The sequence below is a fragment of the Varanus komodoensis genome, unplaced genomic scaffold (genome assembly GCF_004798865.1).
Source record: "Varanus komodoensis strain SLA01 unplaced genomic scaffold, ASM479886v1 scaffold2, whole genome shotgun sequence".
Taxonomy (NCBI): Eukaryota; Metazoa; Chordata; class Lepidosauria; order Squamata; family Varanidae; genus Varanus; species Varanus komodoensis.
Window position 1 is genome coordinate 21,286,011 of NW_025335568.1, and position 21,531 is coordinate 21,307,541.

General features: G+C 42.4%; 1 protein-coding gene across 1 annotated transcript in view; it reads left to right on the forward strand.

Annotated features, from left to right (window-relative positions):
* The window catches only part of TET2 (tet methylcytosine dioxygenase 2), an 87,886-nt gene extending 69,313 nt beyond the window's left edge, over positions 1-18,573 (forward strand). The window contains exons 6-10 of the mRNA XM_044429623.1: positions 2,745-2,895; positions 4,160-4,249; positions 6,021-6,158; positions 9,062-9,422; positions 10,651-18,573. Coding sequence (XP_044285558.1) covers positions 2,745-2,895; positions 4,160-4,249; positions 6,021-6,158; positions 9,062-9,422; positions 10,651-12,029 — 2,119 coding nt within the window. The 3' untranslated portion in view covers positions 12,030-18,573. The remainder of the gene's footprint in view (positions 1-2,744; positions 2,896-4,159; positions 4,250-6,020; positions 6,159-9,061; positions 9,423-10,650) is intronic.
* The last annotated feature ends 2,958 nt before the right edge of the window (positions 18,574-21,531 follow it).

Here is a 21,531-nt window from a genome sequence, read left to right on the forward strand (position 1 = left end):
ATATTTATATCCCACTTTTTTCTCTCTTACAAGAGACCCAAGGTGGCTTACATGGTACTCCTGATGTCCATTTTCTCCCAATCTTTCTCATTAGGTTAGGCTGTGAGTCAGTGACTGGCAGCTTTATGGATCAGCAGAGACTGGAGCCAACACTTCCACCACCTCCAGGGTTTTGAGAGCCTTTGACAAATCCCCTAATGGGCCTCCTCCGTCCGGGGAGGGCCTCTCCCTTTGTCACCCTCTGCAGTTGCTGCTGTTCCTCTTTTTCCACACCAGTGCTACTTACTTGCTTGACAGGCAGGCCAGAGTGAGAGGCAGGTGAGCGAGTAGGTTGCAGAGATGCAGAGGAGCAAGCTCAGGTCGCTCTTGCAGTAGGCTCCTGGTGTGGCTGGGGCCCTTTGCCAGTGCCTGAGCCTGCTTCGCTTTGATGCCAGCCCTCCTTGAACCACTACGCCACACTGGCTACGAGAAGTCAGTCTGTTTACATGCTTGCCGTTTCTCCACATCCTAGTCATGGCTACCACACCTCTCATTATGCTGCATACCTAATACACTTCTGCAGCCGCAACGGCCCGTGTTCTTGACCTGCAAAGACCGTATGTATGAACCTTGTGTGGAAGGAATCCAGTTTTGTGTCTACCATTATTCTTTTCATATCCACGCTGCACAGATTTTTCCTGCAGCAAGCTCTGCTCAACGTAGAGCCATAACAGCAGCTCAGTAGCAAACTTCACCGCTGTGCCTAATTCAAGGATGTTTCACGGTCTGACGATGAAGACATGTGATTTGGAATATTCCCTTCCCTTCTCTTTCATTACTTTTTACTTATATATGAAATGTCATATCTGAATCAGCCTCAACATGTATTTAGAAGTATCAGCTATCTTCAGTGTCCTGGTTCATTGCCCAATTTTAGTGTGCTAAGAAGGGTTATTATACATTCTTCACAGTAATTTAGGCATAAGTAGTTAAAAAAAAAGCATACCTCAAACGAAGGAACAAACGGAAGTTAATCTTGGTGCCCCTTCTAAGCTAAGATCTTTTTCAGTGGCACCCCCTTGCCACATTTTCTGCTGCATCCTACCTTCTGGATCAGATTTGCTTGCACACAAAGTGCAGGCAGCTGCGAGAGGAGGGGAAACCTGCTGAGATCTTTGGTCTCCTCTCAGCAGAAGCATTTCACAAGCACTCATGGGATCTGTGGATCCAGTCCATACATGTCTAAGTGGAAATGACTGGGAAGGGTGGACAGACAGACAGATCCTCTTGGGGTTAATCAATTGTGTTTCACAGGTTGTCAGAAACTTATAAAGAAAATAGTTTAAAAATTGAACCATATAGAAAATTGCTGCTTGTAACAAATCAGGGTTTAGCAGCAGCAAGTGACTTAACTGCTTTGCTAAATGAAAGACTTTTATTTGAAGGACATACATAAGCTCTAATTTGCTACCATGTCAGAGGACTAGAGATGCACACTGGAGAAAAAATGTTTTCCGTTCTCATGTTTTAGATGTAAAAATATCTTATTGCTTAAAAATAAAACAGTGAACCAGGAGAAAGGATGCCTGCAGAAAAAATGGTTAGGAAAGTAGAATCCTTGGCAAAGAAAGTATTTTTTCCTCTCCGGCCATTTTCCTACATAAACCTCAATTTCTCCCTATTCACATCAATGGAGATCAGGGTAGGGAGGAAATAAAAAGAATTAATGCAAGAAAACAGCTGGAGGTTGACATATACACACACACATATAAACAAGACACCTGTTGCTTCGTGGTCTTTGACAGAGGGTGGGATTCTCAACCATTTTCTCTCATGCAGCCTTTCCCCACAAATAAAACAGAGGGAGAATCTGAAAAACACCCACATTTTTAATAAATAAAATAAATAGCATATAGTTCTGAATTAGTTAATTAAGATCATCTGGATTTATAATTATTAGAATTGACTGTGCCCAGGCTCTTTGACATGTTCTTTCTTTCAGATAAATGACTGCACATCCGTAATGGCAACAGAGTTTCTTAGGACACAATCCTATGGGTGTTTAGAGAGAACAAATCCTACATTTCCCCATGCAAGTTAGAGAATTCTAGGATCATAGGACTGCTTTCTGTCTAAGAGTGTGTAGCATTGCTCCATCAATCAATCAATCAGCACAAAGATTGGTTTTGATGAGCCACAGTGCTCACAGTTACCAGACTGCACGTGCAGCCTGTATCTAGGGGTTGCCATGCTGTGCGTACCTGAGGAAAAGCCCATGGGTTATGTGACTGTTGTTTAACCCTTGTATAACCCATCTTCACCATTGTCAAGTGACAAAACTCCTCCCAATCAAGGGTTGTATACAGTATATTCAAAAAGGCAGCTGTATGTGCCGCCACATCACTGCAACCTCTCCATGGGTTCAATAATCAATGGCAGAGTCTTGCATCATAGAAAAACTCTCAGGATTGTTTTCCTTCCTAGCTAACTTGCCCATTAAGTGCCCTGTGAGAGTGGACTGAGGAAGGGAAAGCTGTCTTCTTTTCGTGATTATCAGTAATCCTCACGTCAGCCCCTTGGGTTTCTAGACAACATTATGCTTCCCTTATCAAGTTGAATAAAACAGAGTGAACTTTATTTGACTTAGTGTTGTTGAGCTGATCTGCAAAATGATCATGACATGCGATCTTCCGGGCATAGGCACTTCACCAGTGTTCCTGTTGAGCTTTCTGTGTTGTTAGAAACACAACTCTCTTCTTCCTTAGACGAACGTGTGCATGCCAGGGCCTGGACCCGGAAAGCTGTGGTGCCTCTTTTTCCTTTGGCTGCTCATGGAGTATGTACTACAATGGATGCAAATTTGCCAGAAGCAAGATCCCAAGGAAATTCAAACTATTAGGAGATGATCCAAAAGAGGTAGGAGCATAATAAAATTGCCTCTGTTTCACTCCCTGGCACATTTCTATACCAGCTGTGGTAAAGAGATTAGTAAGAAAAGCATTACTAGCACAGTCAGATGATGGTTCTAGTTTTGCCAGGAGCTTGGCATGGCATCTGGTTTCAACCCTAGAACTTTTTAAATTGTTTTAAATTCATCTCAAAACATTTTGACCCTGGTCTTCTGTCTGACTGCTTGAATTCCGAGTAAGGGCACAAGCACTAACGTAAATTACATTTTGCTAGTGTGAGAGACCTCTCTCACAAAGCCAATTGAATTAACTGGCATGAAAGGACTTCCCAGAAAACCTATCGCACCAGATAACACTATTGGCCAGTAATTTATGTCAACATTTGTGTCTTAATGCATACTACTCTAACAATATGAACTTAGATAAAAAGAGTCACAGGATTTTAGAGTTGGAAAGGACATTGAAGAGTCTCCAATTCCCTGCTCAGTGCATGTATTTCTTCAGCTACATACATTTCAGAGAAATGTACAAGAACAAGATCCATGAGACAAAAGAATTTTTAAAATGCATTAAAATAGAATAACATTAAAGCAATGGCTGGACATGAAGCAAGGCTTCCAAAACCAGAGACTTCTTTAGTGAGTGCCAAAAACAGCATGGTGGTAGAGCTTGCCTGACGTTAAGGAATAAGAGAATTTCCTAGAAATGGACCTGCTATACTGAAGGCTCTTATCCTTGTGAATTCCATTCAGGCTATAAGTTTGTGTGCAACCACCAGGAGATTGTCTTGTGATGATGTCAGGGACTGGGGAGATTGGCATTCTCTCAGCCAATCTACAAACATCTGTGATATCTCTAATGGCTGGCCACCCAGCCCCTGCTTAAGTACATCCATTGGAAAGGCCACCATTTCCCAAGGTAAAGTGTTCCCATTGCTGAATAATTTAACCATGAGGAAGTTTCTCCTAGTGTTTAGTTGAAATCTGCTTCCTAGTCATTTCCACCCATTGCTTCTAGTGCTGGTTTCTGGAGCAAAAGAGAACAACTCTGCTCCATGACAGCCCTTCAGATACCTGAGGACAGGTCCTTTCTTCCCCAGGCCCAACATATCCAGCTATTCCAACACTTCCTTACAAGATTCTGCTTTTTATGTTCAAATGATATGTTGAGCAATGACAAAATGATAAGAAGTGGCAAACTTTTTATTTGCGGTCACTACAAAACAAATGAATCTAAGTGTTAATGTTTGAAATTGCTCTATTTCACACTAGGAAGAAAAGCTAGAAGCCAATCTGCAAACTCTATCAACTCTGATGGCCCCCACTTACAAGAAGCTGGCTCCTGATGCCTATAACAACCAGGTAGGTTGAAGAAGAGTTTGGTAACAGCACTAAAGAACCTGCTTTTTATTTTGACAACATGTAAGACCACTTACAATTAGAACTGAAATTAAAAGAAAAAAAATACTTGAGTGCATTCAAGAACTATATGCTTCATACCTTAAAGTAACAAGATATTCTTCTCACCCTGAAATAGCCAGGGTGCAATGAATCTTAGCTGGCCTTAAGGAGACACCGGCTTGCCCCTGGATGTTTGCCAATGAACCTTTTATTGTGTCATTGCCTTGCCTCCTTCATAGGAGAGTGCACCTATTCCATTTGGGGTGTGAAAAGATGATAGATGTTTCCAGAGTAACTCTGTGGATTTCATTCTGGTCCCCTGCCCCCCATTGCCATCTGCTCACTGTGGGGCACGTCAAACCAATATGTGGATCCCATCTTTCTAAAATTCTGATCTAAGTGATTTGCAGGGTGAGCAGGGGAAGATTTGGAATTTGCACAAATGCTGGTGTAATTTTATACATATACGCACAGGGAATCTTGCACAAGTTCACATTCTAGCAATTCAACCTGTCTGCTATGTAGCCCAGAGAGGTGCATCTAAATATCCTTGTCAGTTTCATCTTTGCCGTGCACTACCTTGTTTAGCTTGGCAGAGCCATATTCTCTACTTGTCAAAGAAGTTCCACCAACCCTTCTACTGGAAGTAGAAGATGAAATTGATAAATCCTTTGACAAGTACAGAATATGGCCCTATTGGGCTAAATGAAGTTGCTTCACGGTGCCTTCTGGTAGGCAGTGCTAGGTGCCCTCTGTCTGAAAGAGCCATTTGCACACCTGCTAAGTCTTTAAAACTTAGTATAAGTTGGGGGACGGGCGGGCGGGAAATCCTTGTCTTTCCAGCTCTACAAGTGGAAGTTGGTAAGGAAAAGAAAATCAGATCTTGTCTCCGAATAGCTCAGAACTGGAACTATTTGCATTCAAAGTTCCAGACAGCAAAGTCTTATTCTAGGTTATTCCCACTTATATCTTCTCCACCCTGGTTTTCCTTATCTTCCTCTCTCCATGGCTATCCAAGCATTCCATGGCCTCCAAGCATGACCAGGTGTTGGTGGTGGGTGTTTTGGGTTTTGTTTGGGGTGTTTTTTATTGCTTTGTGGGATCCCTGCTCATGATCATTTCCTAAAGACTCTTTTGCATGTCTCAAACCTTGGGCTTCCCCCAAGCTTGGTATTACTTTCTTCTTGTGTGGATGCTGCTGCTTTGGCTACATATGAACCCACACTCAAGAGAATGATGTTTCTCATAGTATATCAGGTGCATGCTATACAACATGCATACATTGTCTATAACCAGAGAACATATGTTGAAGAGGTAGGGAATCTCCACTTCATAGGCCAGGTATTGTTCACTGGGCTTTCTATCCAGCCTGCTAGTTTCTTCACTGATTCTCATCACATCTCCAGCCAGGAAATGGTGTTTACCTCTGATCAGCTGCTGACTGGAGAGAAGACCTTTCCCTTGAAGGGGAAAGGGAGAGAGGAATGAAGAGCAAGCAGCTGAATGATTAAATCCTGCTTTCTTCTAAGACCTGTCCTGCTTCTTTCTTGGCAGATATAGGCTTAGAAAGTTGCAACTTCACAGCTTGACCCCTGCAATCAACATGGTAGCAAAGATCCCTCCACCTAGATTTTTTAAAAGTTAAAACAGCAGTCCTATGATTTGCTGTTCCAATGGCATAGAAATTTAAACTGTAAAGTGTATTTTGGTAATGCGCATTTTTTGTTTCTAGATTGAATATGAACACAGAGCACCAGAGTGTCGATTGGGTTTGAAGGAAGGTCGCCCTTTCTCAGGGGTCACTGCCTGTCTGGATTTCTGTGCTCACGCTCACAGGGACTTGCATAATATGCAGAATGGTAGTACACTGGTAAGTCAGTGGTGCGTGCAGCAATTAGTGCATAGAGAACTAATTTCCTCTATTAAGTGCATTCTTGTTCATAATAATATGTATTTCTATTAAGCTGGCACATGATGGCTGTGAAAACAGTGAAATGCATATGGGAAGAGGAATGCAGACCTTCTGGATTGCAACGAAAGCAAGATGGAGATTCTGAAGTCTGTTTCTTAAAATTCTTGCCCATGCCCTTGTTGTTTATATTGTACAATGAATTGATATAAGATTAGAGAGTATCAAAAGCTATATATCAGGCCATGAATTGCAGGAACTAAGTTGGAAGTGCAACATCAAATGTCTTTATTTGAATCCTAAGCAACTTCATTGCTCCATGTGTACCTTTTCTAGCTCTGTATGGAGATCATGACATTCTTTTACTGGTTAGAAAAGCAAAGGGATTTGGATAGGATGTCCATGCATTCAAGAATGAGGGTGCTCTTCCCAGCTATGTGTCCTTCCCTCATTCAGAATAGCAACAGTCTAATGTCTCTTCTCACCTGGGTGAAACTTCTAAATCCTGTTAAATAAATAAACCCATATTTTTCTTGAAAATCCAAGTGCATAGCACAGGAAAAGGTATATATGTATACAGGCAGTTCCTGAGTTATGAATGGCTGACTTACAAACAACCTGTACTTACAAATGAACTGCCATAAAGCCTATTTAAACAACAACAACAATGCAAAATGTCATTATGATGAAGAATGAGGAAGCAGAAGGGGACAGAGTGAAGGCCTTCAAAGCATGCCTTCCTGCCCCACCCATCTGGAGAGGGCAATCTGGCGTTTCCCTGCCCCAAAGAGAAGGCACTGGTGAGTTGGGGTGGAGGTATGGATATTCATGGGTTTTTTTTTCACTTTCATGGTGTTCTGTGCCCCAAACCCCCATGAATGGGGATAGCCAAATACAAACTTCACTTAAAGATAAATTTCCATTTTCTCAGGAACAGAGCTCATTCATAACCCAAGCACTGCCTGTATGTGAATTCATAAAAACAGAAGAGCTGTGCTGGATCAGACCAGGGGTCCATCTAGTCCACTATCCTGTTCACATCGTGCCATGGGAAGCACACAAGCAGGACATGAATGCAACAGCATTCTCACACCCTTTCGTTTTATTGGTCACAGAACTCCATGTACCCCTGCCCAGCTGAATGGAAGTTTCTGTCCTCTTCAGGCACTAATTCCTTGAGTTCCCTAAGTCTGGTGCTCAACATCACATCTAAGCAGAGGCACGATTCCCCTCTGGCTGCTGCAGGCCCAGGAGAAAGACAGCTGGGAGGCCCACAGCAAGTTCCACAAACTAGTGACACCATCTGCATCATGCAAGACAGTTAAGAGTGCGGATGAAGCTGTAGTGGAAACTTTAGCGTGAAGTTAGAGCCTTTTAATGGTTGATTGTGTAATACCACTCTGAGAATTTTTATTGAAATATTATAGCCACCTAGGAAGGCCTCGGCAATTACAGGCAGCCTAGAAATACATGTAAACAAATAAATGTTAGGTCTAATATTTTATGTATGTGTTGCTTAGATCCTTGGAGGTATGCTACAGGGTAGAATCACTATTATCCTGCTGGATGATGCTTTCTGTGAGAAAGGGACAGATTGGAACAGATTGCCCTCCCTTATTCCATGTTATGCACAAGCTGTAGCGAGATGAAGAGTTAAGCCAAAGTTTGTTAAGCCAAAGTAGCCATGGCCAAAATGGGAAGGAAACAGAGCTGCAGCAGCAGCTGGGAAGCACTGCTTGTCAGGACTGCCAAGCAAGGCTTCCTTTGGATTCATCTCTGAGCCGCTGTTTCCAACAGAGGAGGAGGCCAGCTGCTGATCATTCTCTGGCTGATGGACATGTTCGAACTTCTGTTCTTCATTTACAGGAATCCTGGCTTAGGGAAGGGCTTTCCCCAGCTTGGTTCCCTCCAGATGTGTTGAGCTACAACTACCATGGCTGGCTGGAAATGATGGAAGTTGCAATCCAGCACATCTGGAGGGCACAAAACTGGGCAAGTAAGTTCTACAATCACATTGTAATATCTAGTCACGTCACGTCATTCCACAGAGCTACTATATAGAATGGGAGACAAAGAACAGAGGAAAGGAGAAGGTATTTTAAAATTTGGGATCAAAAAGCCATATGCATTATAATGTAGTTGTCCAGAAATAAAGAGGCTGCTATTCAACCTACAGGTGCATTGGGTGTTTTTAAGAGTTTGCAACAGTAGTTGCAGGTCAGTGCCAACTGCAGGTGTTTGAAGGCACCCTCAATTGGCCCCTCCATCAAAAAGTCTACTTTCTCACTGCCGTTGGCACCAGCTCCTCTTGCTCCTCTTTTTCCATCTCATAATTTCTGCTTCTTGCTTGTCTATCCAGCAGAGAGCCAGGGAGCAAGGTGAAAAGAGCAGGTGCGGTGTAGTGGTTCAGAATGCAGGACTGGGATTCAGGTGATCTGGATTCTGGTCCTCACTCAGCCACGATGCTCAGTGGGTGACTTTGGGCCAGACACAGACTCTCAACCAAGCCTACCTCACAGGGCTGCTGTTGGGGAGATAAGATTGAGAGAGAAAGAGGAGAATCATGTAAGCCACCTTGAGTTCCTTGAGAGGAGAAAAGGCAGACTATAAATATAATAAGTCAGAGACATTAACCTTCTCCCCACCATCTCTGTCTGGGCAGGAGTGAGAGGCCAGAAAATAAGCTGGTTACAATGGTTAGAAGGATGATCAACCCCAGTATTTTTAATACATTTGTTTATTACATATTCATACCTAGGGTATGGGCCTTTGGCAGGCACGTACCCATGCTTACCTCTGAAGCCAACCCTGGCAAACATCATTAATGAGTTCTGCTGTGCTGAGATCATTCCATTTTTTCACAGGTGTGCACACTAACCAGAGAAGACAATCGTGAAATTGGCCAGACCCCAGAAGATGAACAACTGCACGTACTCCCTTTGTACAAAATTTCCAATGTAGATGAGTTTGGTAGCACAGAAGGGCAGGAGGAGAAAAAACGGAATGGCAGCATCCAAGTCCTTAGTTGTTTTCGACGAAAAGTAAGGATGTTGGCTGAACCTGTAAAGACCTGCCGGCAAAAAAAGATGGAAGCCAAGAAAGCAGCAACAGAGAAACTGGCATCCATGGAGAATGGGTCTACCAAACATGACAGAGAAAAATCAACCACAACACGTCAAAAACAGACCAGCTCGGAGGCATCAGGCCATGCAAAACAGCTAGCAGGTATGGTTCTGGATGAGTACCTGCCAGCCTTCCCCGCCCTAGTATCCTCCAGATGTCTTGGACTGCAGCTCACATCATTCCCAGACAGTATGATGGGGATTGCATTGCAGCACACCTGGAGGGCAGCAGGTTGGGATGGCAGGTAGGTACATCTTTGTACACAGTTCTGTTACATGCGCCATTTGTTTTAGTTATCCTTTGGAGGATGAGAAATGTGAAGTAGATGAGGTCAGATTCAGAAAAAGCATTCCACTTTCCTTAGGCTTCCCTAGTTCAGATTCAGAATATTTTTAGTCTGTAGTGCTGGCCTTTACTAAGGCAGAAACAGGATTAGATTCAAGCAGTGAAGCTCAACCCACAGTTGTTTAAAGCTTAGAAACATAAGAAGCAGTTGTCTCATGTCTAATGGATAGCCCAGTTTGGTCTACTCTGACTGGCAACATCTTTCTTCGGGGCTTATTGAATTGTTCAGCTGAGACGCAAGTTGAAGTAACTGAAACCTCCATGCTAATGGGGTTCCGCTGCATGTTCTTTTATCATGGATTTCAAAGTTTACAATCTGAAATGGAAAACAGAAAATAAGGTTACTTAGGGTGCAATCCTGTGCATGCTTAGACAGAAAGAAAAAGCCCTAAGATTCCGAGCAGTCCCCAAACAGTATGGGGAATGCATTATTTAATGGGCCACCTTCAGTAGGAAAACTCATTGTTCTGGAAGGAGGATATGTTTGTTGGGACCATTGCAAGGAAGGGGAGGAGGTTTAAACTCCCCTCACCAACACTGTGGTCTCAGTTATGCTCAGCTGCCTGGTGGTGGACTAATTCCACTGTATATAGTGCAAGTAATATCATTCTCAAAAATACAGCAATGCATTTAACAGCGTGTCCAGTTTGGCCTTTAGGTGTTCATGTGAATGGGCTTTTTGAGTTCCTGTTTAAAACACACACACACACACACACACACACACACACACACACACACACACACAGCCTCTCCATGCATGGAAACAGTCCTTCCATAACAGTATTGAAGCTTCCACTGCTCTATTTCTCCTACAGCTTTCTGCACAGCGAATCTGCACAGACACTTCCATGGCACCAGGGGTGGGCAGGACCTCTCCCTGAGGCAACAGAAACTAGAAAATGAATTCTGTGCATGTGCTATGGATTCTTTCTCTTGTCAAAAGCCACTTCTTCCCATCCCCTGCCCTTTCTGTCTTTGTCCACAGATCTGTTACGTCTTTCAGGAACAGCCGTGCCACAGCAACCGCAGCTCTATCAGCATCCACACCATGGCCTCCCTACGAAGCCTCAGTCAAATCACATCAACTCATACTCTTCTTCAGGTCACACCAACCTTTACATGGGCCTACCTAATCCAGCTAACCCTTATCCAAACACTTCACATCCTTCAGGTCCTTATGGGGGATCTAGTTCTGTGAATAGCTACGCAACGTCTTCTCAACCTACAGGAGCTTATCTGAATTCTTCCAGTCTCATGAATCCTTATTCTGTACACTTGGGTCAAAATAATCAGTATCCCTATTATCAATGCAATGGAAATTTGCCTATGGACAACTGTTCTTACTATAGTTCCTATTCCTCTCAGTCTCAACATATGGACTTGTTTAGGTATCAGAGTCAAGATACTCTGTCTAAACTAAGTCTACCTCCAATTCATACATTATATCAACATAGGTTTGGAAGCCACCAGAACTTTGGGCCCAGGAACTTGAATTATGGAAACCAAAACATCCAGGTAGATGCTTTCAACAGCTGCACCATTAAACCAAATGTTCAGCATGCAGGTTCTTTTCCTGCTTACTCCACGCATGAGGCCGATGACTCCTTTATGGACATTGCCTCTCGACTGAAATCTAATTTAAATAATCCAGGCGTGGACTACATGAGTAAAAATGGAGATCATCTCTATCCCCCTCCACACCTAACTCATGACTACCACTCCGCTGCAAGTATGTTCAATGGTCCTGCTCATTCACTCCACCTTCAGAACAAGGATACTCAAGTCGCTAATGAGTTGTCCAGTGTGCTTCCAGCTCTTAACCACAATAGGACTGCTTCCCAAGAAGGCATAAATAAAACTGAGGTACACAATGCAGAGGATCCTGATGAGGTCTGGTCAGACAATGAGCAGAGCTTTCTGGATCCAGATATCGGAGGTGTGGCAGTGGCCCCATCACATGGGTCAATTCTCATAGAGTGTGCGAAACGTGAGCTCCATGCAACAACCCCACTGAAAAACCCTAACCGGAACCACCCCACAAGAATATCACTTGTCTTTTACCAGCACAAAAGTATGAATGAGCCAAAGCACGGCCTAGCTTTGTGGGAGGCAAAGATGGCTGAGAAGGCAAGAGAAAAGGAGGAGGAATGTGAGCGCTATGGTCCAGATTATGTGCCTCAGAAAGTGCATGGGAAGAAAGTGAAACGGGAGCCTGTCGAAATGAATGAAAACTTGGAACCAACCTACGTGCGCTTCATCAGGTCACTTGCACAAAGGACAGTGTCACCCACCACAAACTCCACAGTCACCACATCTCCATATGCCTTTACACGGGTTACAGGGCCTTACAACAGATATATATAGAAGTCAAATCTATGTTCATTACCTCATCTGTTTCTTTTGTTGTGTTTTTCTTTTTGGAAAAAATGTCAGCAAGGTAATAATTCTCTTTAGGTTGTAAACAGGGAATGGTCAAGAGACAGTATATTTTTTTTAATTTGTCCATGGGAAGTCCTCCTCATACCACCACATTTATTTGGCAAGTGGTCACAGGCCATGTGTTAAGAATGAAAACCAAAGCACCCTATGCAAAATTAAATTTGTGACAGTCGCCAGTTAACCGTGAAGTACTGATTTGACCATTGGAAGACAGAATCCATATTCATACTTTTTAAATTTTTCCATCTGTGACCATTTTAATGAAAAACAAATTGAGAAAGGTTTTTGTTCGTTTGTTTTAAAGTAAAAATACTGTAATATTTCAGTAGCTGAAATTTTAAAAAACCAGCAGGTGCTGAATCTATGATGTACTGAACTATTGGAACTACAGCTTGCTAATATGCAGGGGTTAGTTTAGGGTGTTGTTGTTGTTGTTGTTGTTGTTTTTTTGCTATAATCTTAATATTGACTTGATTTTTATTAATCAGGATAGCTATATATATAACAAAGAATACAAAGCAAAACACTGAATTTGTTTGGATAGTCTAAAACATGGTGCTATATACAAGAATGGTGTCTAATGCAACATTTGAACAGTTTTATGACTTTTATTGAACCATGAATATGTTAACAGTATACTCTGTTCTCCTTGAACTGTAAAAGGGCCTTTTAATTTTGTATTTGTATCCAGTTAGCCTGATCCTATTTAAAAGTCCTATTTTTAAAATATGGGAGGAGCAAGGACCAAGATCCAACAAAGCTTTATGGACGCAATAGGAAGGTTGCATGTGAAGATGGAGCTCTCTGAAAAGCTTCCAATTACAGCCAGTTTACCTTTCCAGCAATGGAAATCTCATCTAGAGAATAGCCTGTTTCAGATGCAATAGCAAGCCCTAGGTGAGCGTTACATTAATGAACTGTGAGCCTCACTTTCTCTTTCCTTCTCTACCATGAGGAAGAAGTTGAAAAAAAAAGCTTCCTGTTTTAAGCTAACTTGACTTTATCATTACATTGAAACTGAAAAACTCTGTATAGCTTAAACAATGGTTTGCAAACAAATGCTGTTCAAACCAAGGTTTATTAACCTGGCCTGTTAACAAACTACAGTTTAAGCTAACTAGACTTTCTCGAGTTTGATTGTAATGTTTAGTGACTATAATGACAAACTGATTCATCTGAAAGTGTATGTGGATGCTTCCTTCCTGTGACCACAGTGGAGGAAAAGTGGGAAGCATGTGAGTTGCAGGTTGGTTTCTGGAAAGTCATGCAGTGCGAAACTATTGCAAACTGCTCTTTCTGCTCTATATATCAGTTTATAGCAAGATAAATGCACAGCAGTACATTTCTTTTATTTGATCCAGGTAGCTTCTCTGATGGCAGCTTTAGCTTTTATACGAACATAGCGTTTTCTCAGCATTTGAATCACACTGGTCACCATCATGGGGTGCCATAGTGGAACTTTTTTTTTTTTTACACCCAGTTCCCTTGGCTGGACAGGCAAACCAGTTTAGAAAGTAAATGTGCTCTCCTTCTTTCACCAGCTGATCCACTGCTGTAAAAAAATCAAGAACTGTTCTACAGCAGTTTTGTACTGCAGCTCATAGTGTTACCGGTAAGCAGTCATAATCTCCTCCATGACTTGTTCTGGTGATGTGCAGGTTGTTCCCCCCTGCAAACAGAAGGTCGGTTAGTTCAGCTGCTTAAGAGTGTCGTGCTGATACCATCAAGTTTGTGGATTCATTCCCCATATGGGCCACAACTGAGTATTTTTCTTTTTAAGAGTTCATTTGTTAATCTGTTGTCCAAACATTTCATGTAATCTACATTTGAGAGCCAGTGTGATAATAGTGGTTAAGAGCATTGGACTGGGACTCAGGAGATCTAGTCCCTACTCAATTCTTCAAAATGAAACAAGGCAGGATATAAATAAAACTAATTAATTAATTAAAAGTAGTGAGGCAAGGCTCAACAGCTGGCTTAATTCAGGTCAGGTTTTTCCATTCATGCAGGACTCTCAAGTCCCAATCCAATGCGCTAACCACAGAAACACACGTAACCTATTTATCATCGCTGTCCTATACCATGGCCCAACTAGTGCCGTGTTATGTGGGCGAAAGAACCCCAGGGGAACCAAAGGCTCATCGAGCTTACAGGCCAAAAATGTCTGTTTGACCATGAGGGAGCTTGGCTACTAATGAGAAGGGATGCTGAGTGAAAGGGTCGTTGGCCATGCTGGCTTGGAATTGTTCAACCCCCCTGCGGGGCACCAGTCTGGGGAAGGCTGGCTGATGCAAAAAATACTGGCAAAGCCCACATGCAAGGCTTGGGTCGATTGGCAAGTCCAAACGTTTGCTCAGCGCATGGTGCTCATTCTCCCCACCACCACCCCAGCTCCTATATGTTCATATAAGCTTTGTTGGATCTCACTGAAGTTTACCCACCCATTCAAGATGTGATTCAGAACAATAAACAATAGAAATATATTTTTCAAATGGTGCTTGAAAAGCACTTTATTTAAGTGTTGGCAGCTCAACAAGTGCTAGGGCACTAAAACATTGTAAAGTTTATTTTGATCTTACTGTTCAAAGAGATCTTTTCTAAAAAGGCAAAGCTTTTGTTCTTAGGAGCAAGACATAATCCTCAAATGACACAATATGGTAATTGTGTGGCTTGGAGTTAACCCTTTCCTTTCTTGTTCTTAAGCATAAAGGGCCCTCCTCGTATTAGGACCACTATACATGGGCATGGGAGCTTGACTGCCCGCCCCCCTTCAATTTGTTCTCAAAGTCTCTCCTTCCCTCTTTGTGCCAATGGAGATTTCTTTCTGTTTCTTTTAGATTGGGGGGCGGGGGGGACAAATTTCAAGAAACAGGTGGGGAAAAGGTTGAAACCTCTCCTGTCTATGGTGCTGACCCAGGCTGGGCTTCCACGTGCTTTCCTTGCAAAAAGAGGATAGGAAGCTTCTCGCTACTTATTTAGCTTATCCAGGCAGTTTTATTCCAAGTATGGTGGGGGAGTCAGTGCAGAGGAGCACTAAGTCTGGGTGCTCATCCCTGCCCCTGCCTGCATTTTCCTTCTCTCTTGCTGTCAGCCTCTTGCCCATACATCTACCAGCAGAAGAGAAAAACACCCCGTCAGATTTCTGCTCTAATTCAGACATGGGCTCACTGGATACAAGGAATATCCTTAGTATACAAACCCCATTCTCTGGTGCTCATCTCACACGACTGTATTATGAACCTTTTTTAAATAATTATAACGGTAAGCATATTCCTCAAATTGTGTAATTTTAATATATCTATTAGCCACAGGTAATAACAGCATGGATTAGACTTGACAATTGGATAGTTTTAGTCTTCTGCTACCTTTTGAAGGTTGGAAAAGTTCTCCAAATAACCAGGTGAACTGCTTTGATGTTTGATGGATTATTTATGTTACAGAATATGTCACTGCTCGGAGTAGGTTGCCCCTCTTTGCTGTGGTTTGAATGGAATCCAGGCAAGAGGTACAGGGTTAATCTGTAGGATTTTATTGGTGAAAAAATTCAGAACAGGGCAGCTGGCTTGCTGTGGTGGGTTTTAAATTGGTAATTTGTATAAAAACATAAGCAAAAAGATGTATAGTAACTTAACTTGTAAACAAATTTTTAATGCAGTGCTTTAGTATTTTAATACTGTACAAATATATAAATATATATATTATATCTATATATCTATATCTATATGGGTTTGGAGCTGAATTCACATCATGGTGCTACTCAGCCTGCTATAAAAATATAATGTGAGTTAAAATACATTAAAATGTTTAATGATGATCCTGTTGCCATATACCTCAACACTAGTTGGCAATAGGTTGTTAAACTGAGAGTGGAAGTTTATAATGTTCTTATACCATCTTCCCTTAACTCTCTACCCCCTAGTCTTTGGAAAAAATATATAATTTTTCTCACTACTTGATATTATAGCAAGTATAACTTGAACTTTGACCTTAATTTTTTTTGTTCTAAAACTTCAGGGATATATCAGCTCATGATCTCCTTAGCAAGCCAACATATCATCCCAAGTGTATGAGAGAGAGAGAAAGAGAGTGAGTGAGCGAGCGAGCGAGCAAATGAATGTGTGCGTAAAGCTATGTTGTGTGCTGTTAAATATATTATCTTTTTTTGGGGGGGTGTTAAATTCTATTTTATTGTTTTCAAGGATTTAATCTGTGTGTTTTTTAATCCCTCTTCTAATTTTACTTGTAATTGTACCGATGGTAACTAAAATGCTCTTTTTTTGTAAATTCATTTGCTACTTTTTATGTTAATGAAAGTGTGTTAACATTTTAAACTCTTGGGGATTTTTTTTTAATGTTTCACATAAAATGGAAAGTAGAATGCACTGAGCTGGCAAAAGGGAAAAAGTAAAGGTAAGGATTTGGCAACTGACTTGTTGAGTAGAGGACTGTGTTTGGTGTTCCTCTTCAAGTTCTCTTAGAACATGCCTTATGATGAGACTGAAAGTAAATGAAACCAGTGGGCAGCAGAGTTAGGTAATCAGGCAAAACAGAGTGCGGTCCTAGGCTTGCTTGGACAGAAAAATGCCCTGTAGCTACCAGCATACAGTCTTGATGCAGTATAAAGTTATAAATGGCCACTAATTATGATGACTGTATCCCACGTCCAGGTGAGAGGTGCCACATCTTTCAATGCAGCTGGGAGACAGGACTATATCATTCTCACCTCTTGCTTTAGGGCTTCCTGGAAGTGTCTGTTTGGCCACCATGGGAATCAGGTGCTGGACAAGGCAGGCCTTGGCCTGAACCATTAGAGCTCATAGAAGGATTTCCTTTTAATAAATGCAATCCCAATGCTCAGATGTGTCAAGCTGTGTAAGGCAAAGGCCTGCCTGACCATGGAATGCTGATCTGTGTCATATTGATTGCCCCTCTAACATTAACAAGATTCATCCAGTTTCATAAGACTAACCTTTGCAGGACTAATGCCACAATTTGGACTTTTTATCAGCTATGTTTCAGTCCAATAACTCATTTCAGTCAAAGGAGGCCTTCTGATTTTCTGTGACCACCTTATTCTGTAGAAGAGGCTAAGATCAAATATATGCAAAACAGCAGTTCAATATAGATGCCATGAATTCAGATGCATTGAGGCTTACAGTGCGCCATCATTAGCAGGCTGTTATGACATCCAGACAATGACGTCTTCCACTCGTAACTGTCCGACATTTTCCCACCAGTTCTTCCACGTTTTCCTTACTGCAGAAAACCCATTAAGGGAAGAAGATGAAGTGGCTACATTGTGCTTTCTTCATTGCTCTGCGAGTCCTGCATATGGAAGCACCTAAAGTTTTGTCTTTAAAATGTAATAGTAAAATTAGCTGGGCAGTCACCCAAAGCTGGGGGTTGGCAAGGGGAATCTCTGGTGTGAACTCAGACCAGCACAAATGGTGGCTGCTCTGTTATTTCATCAATACTGTAGAAAGTTCCACAAGGGCTCCCTGACATTCCCTGATCTTGCATAGATTCCAACTTCTTCTCCATGCATGGAGCTCCACATGAACATTAGAGTTGCTGGATCAGGGAACTTGGGGAACTTTTCTCAAAATGTTGATTAAAGTACATACTAGGCTGGATTGCCAAAGAACCATGAGCAGCAGCCAAAGAGCTGCTCTTGTCCTTTTGCACACATTAGTTTAAGGGAATTCACACACAGAGCTATAATATGTAGAACAGTTCTAATGCTTCTGCTTGTGCATGAGCCTACATGAGTGGAAGGACGATTCTGGGTTAGGTATCATTTTTCCTGCATAATGCTCCAGCTTCAATTAGAAAAATAGCACTCACCAAGTGGAACCGGATCCAAAATGGAACTAGGTGTCTTTGTTTGGCTCCCCTTGTCATTTGCCAAATTGCTTGCAAACAGAGGAAAGCTCAGTTGGGGAGGTGGGGGAGAGAAATATATTTTGTAAATAAAAGTTGTGATTTTGATGTACAGAACCCTGCCTCAGAATGAATAGGTGCAGGGAGCAGACATTAAATTGCTTGTATAGGATTATCAGGTTGACTGTAGCCATACTTGAAGATGCTTCTGAGTGGTGTCAACTTTACTTGAATGATTTTTCCCTTCTTCATCTTGATTGACGCACAGTAGCGTACACTTTTAAAGCTAGTGGTTAACTTTTGTGTAGGAAACTTTAACAATTTGACACTAAGATTATGAACATTTTAAAAAATGTGCATTTTCTAAGCTTATGTTCTATTGTTTCAGTTTTTTAAATTTTTACTTTCCCTCATTCTTCAAATGTTCTTTTTTGTTTTTGTCCATTAAAAAAAATCTGAGAATGGTTATAAATACTGTAAGTATTGTAATGTAATGTATGCAGGTTATTTGAAAATCTGTTTTATTATATCATTCCTGATAACGCTGAAATGTGGGTGTTTTTAATAAAATTTATATTTATTTAATGCACTCTATACTTGTCTTGTGAAAAGGTGTTTGTCCTGTTCAGTTGGTGCCCATTTACAGAAGGGTTACAGAAACTCAGCTCTGGATACTTACAGATAGCCACGCTCCCCGTTGTCCTGGATTTTCCTGGGTTTTGTCCTTCTTTTTAGCCTTCCAGAAAGGGTGAAACTTCTCTCTTCAGGCTGACTGATCGATGGCACATCCCAAAATACGGCTCTTGTTTGCCCCCCTCCTTTTGCCTTTGGTTCAGCCCACTTTGCTTTCACTCCTGCCCATCACTGGGCTGTGGCGCCTGGCAGCTTCTCCAAAGACCTCCACTGGAAAGAAATTTCAATGGCTCCTCACACTCAGCATGAATAATAATAAGCAAAGTAACCATATTCTGGAGGGACAAAGCCCTATTTTCTTTTGATGTTGGGTGGCCTGGCCTCTGGGATAACCAGCACATGTGCCCAAACCTTGCCCATGGGACAGTGGGATGTTCTCAGAAATGTAACTCATGAAAATAACTGTTAAACTTTGGCTCCCTCTACTGGACAGTTATATAGTATGTAGCTAAGTTTGTTTTTAAGGAGGAGAAGGTACTGGGGTCCTCTCCTGGTCCCTTTTCCCGCTTTTTCATATTTTGGGAACTGCTGAGGAAGCAGTCAAGCCATTCAAAATAATATAAAGGCTTAATTAAAACTAGTAATACTTGGCAAAGTCAGATGAAAAATTTGGCTTAAACATTAAAACCACTCAGGACTGACAGGCCTCCTAGGATTAGGATGATGTCCATCATTTGTTGTTGTGAGAGGCCATCAAGTTGTCTCCAATCCATGGCAACGCTATGGCTGAATGCCCTCCAAAAGGCCCGTCCCTGACAGTCCTTGTCAACACAAGGCTTTGACTTCCTTCTTGGAATCAAGCCCACTCATAATAGCTCTTCGTCTTCTGCCACTGACTTTCTCTAGCATGATTGTCTTTTCTAGTGAGTCTTGCCTTAAGTGCCCCAAGTGGGACAGCTTCTGTTTTGTCATTTTTTCCCAGGGGAAGTTCTAATGAATAAAATAACTTAATGGATAGGTTCACAAATTCAGCCAGACTACCCTGTTCAGAAGACACCATAGCCTGTGGTGCACACTAAAGATAATAGAGTTTTGTATATACTGTCCTTCCTTGCTTTCCTCCTTAGTTTTTTTAGCTATTTCTGACACATATTGCAATGACCTTGCAGCAGAATCTGTCTGGACTCCCCCGGCCTGCTTTGATATCCCTTTCTATTCACCATATTCCTCCTCCCTGTCCTCAAAAAAGCAGTTAGGGTTGTATTTCTTTTCAGCCCCTGAAAACTACATTGTTTAAAGCTGAGGAAGGGGGTCAGTCTTCACAATGCATGCTTAGAGCCACCCAATACGTGAGATTTTTGCCTGGTCAATTTCCTGGTCTTTTTTAGCTGCCAAAGGGAAGACAAGTAGAGATTGCATATAGGCGAATCTACACACATTTGGAAGGCACCAAGTGCCCAGCTGTCAATGGAAAAACATCAATGAAGAGCAAAAATCAGCAAAGGTAGGTCCACCAAGAGGACCAGCACATCATGACATCCCCTTTGCAATGAATGCTCAGTTCTGAGTGCTGAAGTGGAACATGTGTAGCACTTCACCTTCTCTTCAGCAACTCCAGAAAAAGATATTATCTCCCCATCACCACCACCTTTAGGGGCATTACTGCAGCTACACAAGTTTCCCCTCCATGTATTTCCCAGGCCTTAAATCCACATGAACTTCAGCTTCCTCGACTTCTCCCCCATTAAATTTGCATATATTCTCGCAGGTATCCACAGCAACTGCAGCAATAAGTGCTCCAAAAAGTAGCCGTGTAAAGGTGGAATGAATTGATATCTCCCCTTTCTGGAGTAGGGGACACTCATGGAAACATTGAAAAGGTGGAGCATAGCAAATAATCAATTCAAGAATTAAAACCCAAGAGGATTCTCTTGCTAAGGGGGTGGTACTGCCCCCAGCCCTTTCCCCACATTTTGCCATTTACTGGTGCTTTTCCGTGGACAAGTGTCCTGACCACTGTGTGCAGATTAACCGGCATGCAGTTTTGCCTTGCAATAAGAAGAACACTGCTGGCTCAGTCAGATCTAGTCTGGTGCTCTGTTCCCACAGCAGCCAGCCAGCTGCCTCTGGGAAGCCCACCAGAAGCATCCTCCAGCCCATGTTCCCCAGCAACTGGCATACTCAGGTACGTTGCCTCCAATAGTGGAGGTAATATAGAGCTATCATGACTGGTAGTGTTCATAGCCTTGTCCTTTATGTATTCGTGGAAGCCCATTCAAAAGCCATCCAAGCTGGTGGCCTTTGTTGTACTTGGTATTTAATTCAATTGTTTAACTATGTGCTCCGTGAAGCATCTCGCTCATCTGCTATTCCTTGCAGCTCAGTGCAGCCCATGCTCATTCTCCCTTGCTGATTCCATGGATGATCCAGAGGGAAAGTTACATAAGGGTGCCATCCTAGGTGGCCACCCATCACCCTCTGAACTCCGGCTGCTGGGGACATCCAATCAAGTGAACAGAAGCAAAGTTTGCCTCTATGGTTCTTTCATCCTGCAGAAGACATAGAGGGTCAATTTTAGCCATCCATGTCTTTTGCCTTGGCTCATGAGGAGCAGGAACTGAGGCACAGTTAAGACTCCTCATGTTCTAGTGCAATTTCACAGCCCCTGCCCAGAGCATGCGCTCTCTCTCTCTCTCACACACACACACAAACACACACCTGCACCAGCTCCAAAGTTGCCCTTACAGTTCATCGCCTCAGCCAGCATGGAAAGGACCCTGCCAGGCGGAGGACCAGCAGTGTTGCAAGGTCAGACTCCCACCTCTGACCACAGCACACACCTACAAGATCAGGGCTGGCACTCTGGCCTATCCTATGGCTGTCTAGACAGCAACTAGTGACCACAACATTGCAT